This window comes from Neltuma alba, unplaced genomic scaffold (assembly GCF_004799145.2).
Source record: "Neltuma alba isolate B1F8T4 unplaced genomic scaffold, ASM479914v2 tig00003470_pilon, whole genome shotgun sequence".
NCBI lineage: Eukaryota > Viridiplantae > Streptophyta > Magnoliopsida > Fabales > Fabaceae > Neltuma > Neltuma alba.
In genome coordinates this window covers 1-10,356 of record NW_021633296.1, presented here as the reverse complement: position 1 = coordinate 10,356, position 10,356 = coordinate 1, and the positions used below count along the sequence as shown (strand labels likewise).

At 37.0% G+C, this 10,356-nt stretch overlaps 1 protein-coding gene and 2 pseudogenes across 1 annotated transcript; 1 reads left to right on the top strand and 2 right to left on the bottom strand.

Moving 5' to 3' along the window:
* Positions 1-635: 635 nt before the first annotated feature.
* On the bottom strand, positions 636-1,424 carry LOC114741696 (putative germin-like protein 2-1; annotated as a pseudogene).
* Positions 1,425-2,444: 1,020 nt separating this feature from the next.
* LOC114741698 (protein CutA 1, chloroplastic-like) lies at positions 2,445-5,580 on the top strand (annotated as a pseudogene).
* Positions 5,581-6,096: 516 nt separating this feature from the next.
* On the bottom strand, positions 6,097-8,609 carry LOC114741699 (tubulin beta chain-like). The gene is made up of 3 exons (XM_028929953.1): positions 8,146-8,609; positions 7,319-7,610; positions 6,097-6,985 (listed from the first exon to the last, which is right to left on the bottom strand). Exons 1-3 carry the CDS (start codon positions 8,537-8,539, stop codon positions 6,316-6,318), a joined length of 1,356 nt encoding a protein of 451 aa, XP_028785786.1. The 5' UTR covers positions 8,540-8,609; the 3' UTR covers positions 6,097-6,315.
* Between the last annotated feature and the right edge of the window lie 1,747 nt (positions 8,610-10,356).

Sequence of the window (10,356 nt, the reverse complement as noted above, 5' to 3'; positions counted from 1 at the left end):
GTTATTAATTACAAAAAAATGAATATAGATGAAAGAATTGTGAGGTGGAAAATTTGTGTTACGAATAGTGCATGTGATGGGGCATTTTAAATAACCCCACTCACTTATTATTATGAGTGTGTATTTTATTTTGTTTCTTATTGAATAAAGAAAAAATAATTCAATGTTTTTTTAATCATAACGTAGTCATAACTCATGAGAAAAGGTAGAGCGTTGCGCCATGCCATATATTTTATTTTAGTTTTAGTTTTGTTTTTAAATTTTTGTCATGAATTAGTTCAGCAGTTTATTTTGTTAATTTGGTTTCAGAAAAAAATGATGATCAATTAATTGGAAAAATACGAAAATAAAAAAGACAACAATAGAAATAAAAATGATCACATTAACAACAATTTTTCCATACACAATCTTCACTAACACAGTATTTTAGTATTAGGTACATAAACGTACCTACAAGATGAATTTGAAGTAAATTGAATCATCAACAACACAGCAAAAGCATTTGATCACTGGACCATGACAATACAACGGAACAAACGTAACAAAACATATATACCTCAACTAAGACCTCTCACAGACGCACTAAACATAATCAGAACAAACCAATACTGGAACAGATGCAAAAATCACTTGTTCTAGAACTTGGACTGCAGATGATTGACAACATTATTATCCAATTGGAAAGCCTTGGCGAGAGCATCACTGGTATGTTGGGTTTTAGAGCCAAACACAGCAGCATAGCAATGGGTTATGGCTGCTAAGAGCTGCAGTGGCCAACATTTTTCTGGTAATGGATGAGCCCTATGGGAAACACAAACACGTCTTCCTTCTGCAACACTTTTCTGATGAATCGGTTTTCTGGGTTTGATGTCACAAATCCAACTTGTATGTGTCCTTCAAGAACAACGATGATCTCTGTGGCTCGAGGGTGAGAGTGAGGAGGGTTGATACCCCATGGGCGAAATCAATGCGAGCCAGGGAGATGCCTAGAGTGTTCAATCCTGGAACCTGAGCAGCCAACACAGGAGTCACCTTGGACCCTACTTGGCTTGATTTGTTGCCCGCTGTGTGAAGGCCACTAAAGAAGAAATCTTCTGCTACAACTAGTTTTGGGACCTCGCACGCCAGATCACATTCACCAGCACTGTCACAAATAATTGACAAACAATGCAAGTGTCTGGTTAGAATATTGACCAACGATATAGTACAGTATATACATACATATATATATATATATATATATCTTTCTTCATAATTAAATGCATCTACTTTGGCATATATGTGTGTGTGCGCGCGCGCGCGCATACACATATATGCCTTGCCTTGGCCGTTTGATTCAGAAATCTTGAAGAGTACTACTGCTAAGACAGCGAGAATGAGAGCGCCAAGAGCCCCAACAATATGAATGAAGGTGGACTAGCCATTTGATTAGCCATTTGATTCAGAAGATTTGGCAGTGCGTAATATATATAATATGAATTGTAATTAGATGTTAACGAGATGTATGTGGCGCGATGAAAGTGCTTGGTGGCAATGTAGCCTCTTTATATCGGCGCCGATGAGGATGAGCCTAGCAAGCTATATGCAAGACATCTTTGCCGCCCAATTAAGGAACTCAAATGGTCATCTTATTTAATGGCCAAAGAAAATTAAAAATAAAACGAGAGAAGGAATGGTCATCTCAATTAATTTGGTTTCAACATCAGGCAACTACGCCACACACCAGCTGGGATTATATATTGCTGGACTTGGCTTCTCCGGCTAATCACTAGTTATGATGATTGATTAAGTTCAAGCCTTCAACTGGTCTATTTATTTGTTCAGGAAATATGCATACATACACACACATATATAAAGGAAGAAACAAAGTGAACAAGATTGAGACAAATACGTTGTGATGGGGATTCATGCATATATGTAGAGATTAATCTCTACATTTGCTGATCCATATACACACACACACACACATTCATCCTGAGAGGTTTAGAATTAATATTATTGAAGAATGAGCACTTAAAAATTTGAAATTCATGTAGAGAATGTGGATGAAAATTTGAAGCATCTTACTGTAATCTCTATTGTGAATTAGCGGATCATGATTTTTTTATCCACATTAATCGGTTTCAATTCAATGTTTCTTTCTTTCTTTTTTCCTTTTCTTTTGAAGATATATATAGTTGCGATACTAGTCATATCACCAATAAGAAATAATCATCATAATGAATTCTTTTCCGACAAAGTTTTCTGCAGATTATTCAAATGATTGTTGAAATCGGTGTTTTACGTTGTTATTAAGGTTGATGTATTATATTAAAAAAATTATTTTTGAACAATAATAATAATAAAGTCATAAAATATGTTAATGAAGAATTTTTTTTTAATTAGCACACAATAAAGAAGTGAAAAAGGGCGGCGCGACTTGACTCAAGTAAAGCTTGACGCCAATGCCTTCCCCAGTGCGCTCTCAGCCATCTTTCCTTTCTCCCTCCACGCTGCGACGTCGTTTGCCGCTCATTGGGGCCGTCTGCATCTTCGCCTTCACCTCCTCTGCCTTCTACTCCTCTCTCACCAACTCACGGTTTCTTCTTCCTCTTCTACCTTTCCGTTGTATCTATCATCTGTCCTCTGATTTCTCACTGTTGTTTCTCACCGCTCCAGATCCAAATTTGGTGGCCAATCTCCTGCGACCGGAATGGAAGGCAGTACCTCCACCGTTCCAAGCATCGTTGTGTATGTCACTGTTCCTAGCAAAGAAGCAGGTTCGAGTCTTTTATTTTTCTTTTCCCTCGTTTTCTTAGTGGGGTGCTGCGGAATCGGATTATGAATGAGTATCGCCGGGATCAAGCTGTATACTTTGATTCCGTTTATCATCCTCTTGTCTCAAATCTCTGATGCTTAGTTCAGAGCTTGGGGTTGTGGCTTAAGATTTACGTGGGCTCTGTTCTAATATCATGGATCCCACTTGCGTTTACAAGTACGATGGAGCCGGGGAGTAATTGGGCGGGGGTCGGCTTTTTAACAAGTTTTTATTTATGTACTTAATATTTGATTCTTCAGGCAAAAAGTTGGCTGAAAGCATCGTCAAAGAAAAACTTGCAGCTTGCGTAAATAGGGTTCCAGGTATAAACTTTATTATTGCCGGGGTTTAACCGAGGTTTTAGCATTGTTAATTTTTCTTTAGATGGGCTTGCTTGAATGTCCTGAACATATTCACTTGAATCATAAAAAATGAAGCTTGTTTTATCCTTTGAAAATAGTTTTCTCAAAGCAAAGAAACTTGTTCAAAATACATGTTTGTTTCGTGTTTATCATGATTGGACCAAACCACCCAGTTCAACCTGGAAACCAGTGAACCGGGGACAAAAACATTCCAAAACTCTATAGAACCAGCAAGGTTATTGTTTCAACCTTTTTGTTTGAACTTTTTTTCGTTGTTGGTGCAAAAGGGCGTGCTTTTGGGGTAAATTTTTTCTTCCTATATTCTGATACTACAGAAGTATTACTCTTGTGCATAACCATTAATAATTGCTATGAATTTACATAATAAATACCACAGTGATGGATCATTAGCTTCCTATTTTGAGTTCAATGTGTGACTATTGATGGATATTAATTTATCTAGGTTTGAATATTAAGAAATTTCTTAGTGATGGGTTTTTATTTTCTATATAATATTTTAATATATAAAATTGAAAATATATTAATTTAATTACTATCAATTCAACCATGATTTGTCTATAGTTAAATGAGTGAGCCTTAAGCTAATACTTTGACTGATTCAACGAGTGATTCAGTTTTAAAAGCATTGCTTGGCTACTTCCTTTTGGAGTAGTTGCTGATTTAGTACTTAAAGTCTATAGATGATGCATTTTGAGAACTACCTGTATGCATGTTTAATGATATAGCCATTTCTGTAATTCTGACTTGAGTGAGTTGATATGCATTGTTATCATTTTCCATTCTGGGCTTTTTGGTTATTTATTTCATGTCTAGTGTTTCCATAGTTAAGATGTCAAGAATCCCTGCTTTTGTACTGGTAGGGCTGCGACTTAATGGGGTTAAAAGTGTCATATGTCATGGCCAGTAGGCAGTAGCTGCGAGTATACATTCCACTTATTTGGCTTTTATAAACCATGTGTATCTTCTTATGCAGGTATTGAATCTGTATATCAGTGGAAGGGAGAGGTATGAACTACATTTCCAATACCGACCAAAAATGCTAATATTGGTAGAAATACTTCTAGAGCTTTATCATCCTAACATTACAAGCTCTTACTTTCTTTTATGCGTTTATGTTCTTGTGGACAAGTAGTCTGAATAGCTTACAGAATTGAATTGAAAATGTTCTGTAGCCTGACTTTGTCACCTATGTATTGAAAAATGACAGATCCAAACTGACTCGGAAGAGCTTCTTATAATCAAGACTAGGCAGTCCCTTTTGGAAGCACTGACCGAGCATGTCAAAGCAAATCATGAATATGAGTAAGGCTTATGCTTCTGGTGGATAGTGTTATGATAAATGTAAATTATTACGAGATACTAAAAAATTTTAAGATGAAAGGACTTGAGTGGTAGTTCGCGCAACTGAATGTAATAACTAGAAGGCTCAAACTGCTCTTGCTCTTCCTAGTTTTAAAACATTATCTGGTCTTCCTTGTTTCAACTAAATGGTGTTGCTCTCTTCGCTGTCATGGCACTAAATTCTTCCATAAAAGTAGGTAGCGGTCTACCCATGCGCCTCCACATGGCCCAATAGGGAGTCGCCATCTACCTATTTGTAAATTAAGTAAACTTAAGGATTCAGGTGGAAATGTTTCCATAGGTTAGTAATTTCCTTGGTTCTTCTATATTTACTAAGGGGGCTAATGCCTACTGGGTCATTTGGATTATTGTGGGGAAGAATTGACCCCTTGCTAACATCAGAAATGCACACACACACACACATCATATCAGTAGCATGTTTGTAGTGGTCTTGCAACAAGTTGAAAACTAGGAGGGAAATATTCAAATTAAAAATTGGGCACCAACATTTGACATTCTTAAAACTAAAGAGAAGAAAACTGCAAATAAGTTCGAGTTGAACCATATCGTCATATCGGTTTTGAATTTGCCAAGACTGGAGAACTTTGACTGTTGAGGAGAACTTAAAATAATGATGCATTCTAATACTCGTCTCCTCACCCTTTCCTTGTGTGATTTCATCAGGACGCCTGAGGTGATATCCTTACCATCGCTGGGGGCAATCTCAAATACCTGGAATGGATTAAAGACAGCACTCAGGACTGACTATCTATTTTAGCCAGAGGATGAGTACAGTAAACTACCTTGTGAGGGGAGTATAGCCGGCATGCTATTTTATCTATGCGGCACTGCAATGACGCCATTAGATATTACGTGCTGTTCATATTGGGTGCACATTGGCATGAGTTAAAATGCTAGACATGTAAGAATCATAGATTTTTATGCACTTCAAAGTCCGGAGCTGCTTTAAGCTTAGCTTCTATCTTGTTGTATTTGTGACTATTTTCCGGTGGATCAAAATGGTAAAATATCATTGTCTTACCACAACTACATAAATAATTTATCAATATTAAAGAAATATTGTAAGGGAAAAAAAGTTTAAAGTACCCCTTTTAATTATTTGTATTAAAAGCTATCACATTAATGTAAATATTTTAATATGTGCAATCAATAAAAAAAAATTAAAAAATTATAAATTTAAGAGATAAGATGAATTAAAATATTATATTCAGAACCATAAAAGTAAAAAGACTTTCTTTTAGGAGCATTCTAATTTCCACCTTTTAAAGTACAGTGCTTTGGCAACTAGTGTTATTTTGACTCAATTTATTTGGCAGGTTTGCAACTGACTTTCTAATTGTTATTGACATTGCAATAGTTACTTGTGAAGATGGCTTTAGATTTGATGGTAGCCTTGGTTGGGGTAATAACTTGTTCGCAGAGAAGCATTACAGTGCTTTGGCAATAATGTTATTCTTTTTAATAATATTCTGCTAGTTTATAACAATGACTCATTGACTGTTGCTGACAATGCAATAGTAACTAGCGAGGGTGAAAGATGATTGCTAAAACAGATTACTTGACAACGTCAATATAGATTAATTTGCCTGGAAGAATCCATCCAATAGTTGTCTCAAAACCTTGTCAACAAATCCCGGCTTACATTTTGGCCCATGATCCATACAACAAACAAATTAACAAGTCAAGCTAATGACTGCTCGAAAATATGGACTCCACACATTCAAAGCCAACCATATTAAAATTTCAAGAATTTCGAGAAATGACAACGGGCACTCAAGCATCCATCTCCTCTTCTTCCTCTTCATACTCTTCCTCATCAGCAGTAGCATCCTGATATTGCTGATACTCAGCCACCAGATCATTCATATTACTTTCGGCCTCAGTGAACTCCATTTCGTCCATTCCCTCACCAGTGTACCAATGCAAGAAAGCCTTGCGCCTGAACATTGCTGTGAACTGCTCACTAACTCTCCTGAACATTTCCTGAATTGAAGTTGAATTTCCAATGAAAGTGGACGCCATCTTAAGACCCTTGGGCGGGATATCACACACACTAGACTTCACATTGTTGGGAATCCACTCAACAAAGTATGAAGAATTCTTGTTCTGTACGTTAATCATCTGTTCATCCACCTCCTTTGTGCTCATCTTACCACGGAACATTGCTGAAGCAGTCAAATAACGACCATGGCGTGGATCTGCAGCACACATCATGTTCTTAGCATCCCACATCTGCTGGGTCAATTCAGGCACAGTCAAGGCACGATACTGCTGGGATCCTCGGGATGTCAAGGGAGCAAACCCAACCATAAAGAAATGGAGACGCGGGAATGGGATAAGATTGACAGCAAGCTTTCTAAGATCGGAGTTCAGCTGTCCGGGGAAGCGTAGACAACAAGTAACTCCGCTCATGGTAGCAGATATTAGGTGGTTAAGATCACCACTGTCATAAAGCAATTCCAAAAGAGGAAGAAGAACAAGATTGTGAGCTTTCATCTATTAAAGCAAATAATAACCAAATGATTACAAAACTCAACAACCATAACCACCAGCCATGAAAGAGACATGTGACCTAAATACCCGTGAATTCTCCCAACAAACATAGTGATATTACTTAGTCTATCATTAAATGGTATATTGAAAAGGTAAACCCCGCCACTCTATCTATATCAATTGTTGTTAAATGTTGGTAATCACTCAGAAGCAAACAACTACAGCATCACCAGTAGTGATGATAAAAATGATAATAAGTTGCACCAGGTCGAGTTGACTCCACTAGAAGGGAGGGAGGTGCTTACAGGTAGGCGTAGCAAGCTTCAGAGTTCGGAAGCAGATATCATACAGAGCCTCATTGTCCAAGACCATGCATTCATCAGCATTTTCAACAAGCTGATGCACAGAAAGTGTGGCATTGTATGGCTCTACAACTGTATCAGATACCTTAGGAGAAGGAAAGACAGAAAATGTCAACATCATGCGGTCTGGATACTCTTCCCGGATCTTTGAAATGAGAAGTGTTCCCATTCCAGAGCCAGTGCCTCCACCCAAAGAGTGGCAAACTTGAAATCCTGTTCATGTATAAGATTTAATCGGGATTAGCTTGAAGCCTTGAACAAAATTAGATTTGTGAAATTTCTTGGCAGAAATGAAAATTGTGATGCATCCAAACAGCAAAATCAACAATGACAGGAGGCAACACTGGCAGCACAAACAATTAGTATGCAGAATTCAAAAAACTCAAGCATAGCCAACATTAAAAGGAGCATTATCGGATAAGTTGCCTTTTCATGAATTATTTTTGGAGATAATGGAAGCAATAGTACAACATGAGAATCACGAAACAAATCGATATGCATGGTGTATCAGGAATACAGACCAGTATCAAGAAATCACGCGCTCTATCAGGCCTTTGTTCGGAACAGAATGAGGATAGAAAGAAAATGTAAAGAATGTGAAATATATACAAATCGACAAATCAGGCAGTGACATCGTAACCAAGAACCAAACCAAGCAGCTTCTAACAAATAAACGGTTGATTAGAAAAGGCAACCGGAAGGGACAGGAAAGGAAAACATGAAAGGAGATCGGAAGCGGGGTGATTACCCTGCAAGCAATCGCAATTCTCGGCCTCCTTCCTCACAACATCCAGGACGGAATCTATGAGCTCGGCTCCCTCGGTGTAGTGGCCCTTGGCCCAGTTGTTGCCGGCACCGGACTGGCCAAAGACGAAGTTATCGGGGCGGAAGACCTGACCGAAGGGACCGGATCTAACGGAATCCATAGTGCCAGGCTCGAGATCCATAAGGACGGCGCGCGGAACGTACCTGCCGCCGCTGGCCTCGTTGTAGTAGACATTGATGCGCTCGAGCTGGAGGTCGGAATCACCGTTGTACTTGCCGGTGGGGTCAATGCCGTGCTCGTCGCAGATGACCTCCCAGAACTTAGCACCGATCTGGTTGCCGCACTGGCCACCCTGTATATGGAGGATTTCTCTCATTTTGTTGTGGGACAATGGAGAAAGGAGGGTCTGCGTTGAGAGAGCGAGGGAGGTAAGGAGGGCGGAGGCGGGGTACCAAGTAAGGGCGGGGTGTGTTTTTTATTGGTGACAGATCATTTTCAAATCATATTGACCATTCAATTCAATGCCTGTCTGCCTGACCACTTTTCAAATCCACTCCCCAAAATAAAAAAAAGCAGAAAAAGAAGTCAAAAATATCTGTCTGGTGAGAATTTTAAATTTATTTATATTTTTAATAAATTAAAAAATCTGTATTAGTTAAAAAAATGGTATACTTTTTAATGGTAAGATGACAAAACATTTCTCATCATTGTGACAATGGTTGTTTCGGAGCGGAAGAATCTAGAGTTCAAATTCTTGATGTGAGAAAAGAATAGCCTAAAAGGATAAAGTAATAATTCCAAAGTCTACTTTTAGCACAAGAAAATGTAACTTAGTTTATGAAAAAACAATTAGTACAACTATTTTCATCCATTTTGGGGGGGGGGGAAAAACAGTGACGGATCGAGGATTATTCTCTTGAGGATTTTGACGAAGCATTTTTTTCTTGCCCTAAAAATTATTCTCAAAAGGCAGAAAATCTAAACCCAAAATGAGAATTAAAGGAAAACCACCGAATGATTCAACTAGAGACTAGGAAGCAGGGTTTTTTTTCTCGTTGTTGTGTAAATATACTCTCTGGTTTTAATATAAAACCTTATTTGATTTTTATTTTGATCCTAAATATAGTACTCCAATCTATTTTGTCTATTATATTTATGTTTTTTTTTTAAGTTAATCTTTCTAATAATGGTAGTTCTAACCAATATATTTAATTAACAAGGATATTTTTAAAAAAACAACATCTATTTATTACAAATAACTAGTTAACCTTTTTTCTTAGTATCCTCAAATTAGTCAATAACTTTTATAATTAAGACCGGAGGACAGTAATAAATAATTGTTGTGATTAGGTAGAGTGTGAGGGATATTGTAATGAGATGAACTAAGGTTGGCCCATGTTGAAATGACGTGAAGCGGACAGACTAAGATGCAGCAGGCAGGTAATTAAGGATGAAAATGAAGTTGTGTGCTGGTGAGTTGTTAATTCCAGGATGTAAAACCAAACATGCCACCGTGAATTTTGCAGCAACTTGCACATATATACTACCTCTGTTTTTTTTTATAAGAATTTAATTTTTAATTTAATTTTAAATATAAGATTTTAATTCATTTTGTTTTTCATACTTATATAGTTTTTATAATAGTGATACATATTAAAGGTTTCATTAAATAGTAATTCTAACTAATATACATGATTAGTAAAAGTATTCTAGAAAAGACAACAATTATTTATAACAAATAACTAGTTTAACTAGTTTTTTTAATCTTTCTAAATTAATGAACTAAATCTTATATTAGAGACTGAAGGTAGTATATTATAAATGTAAATTTGGACAAAAGCACTAATAATTTCTTACAATTATGATGAATGAATATGAAATCACGCTAAGCTAAGACTAGGAGTGGAGAAGCCACACACAACGAAAGGATTCATTGGACCAGTCAGTTCTCAATATCCGTGATTGAAGGGCCCCCATCATTCTCAATGTTTGATCGATAATTTAGCAGCGAGCTAGGTTTCATGATTCACTGCACACATGTTGATCGAGAATGAATTCCTCTAGCGTACCTTCAAAAAAATGAATCACGAACCAAAATACTCTTCTCGATTCTTAATATAAGATTTAATTGTTGAATTGGTATTAGTCTGAAATATAGACTCATTTCTTATATTTATTAATTTTCTTTAAATT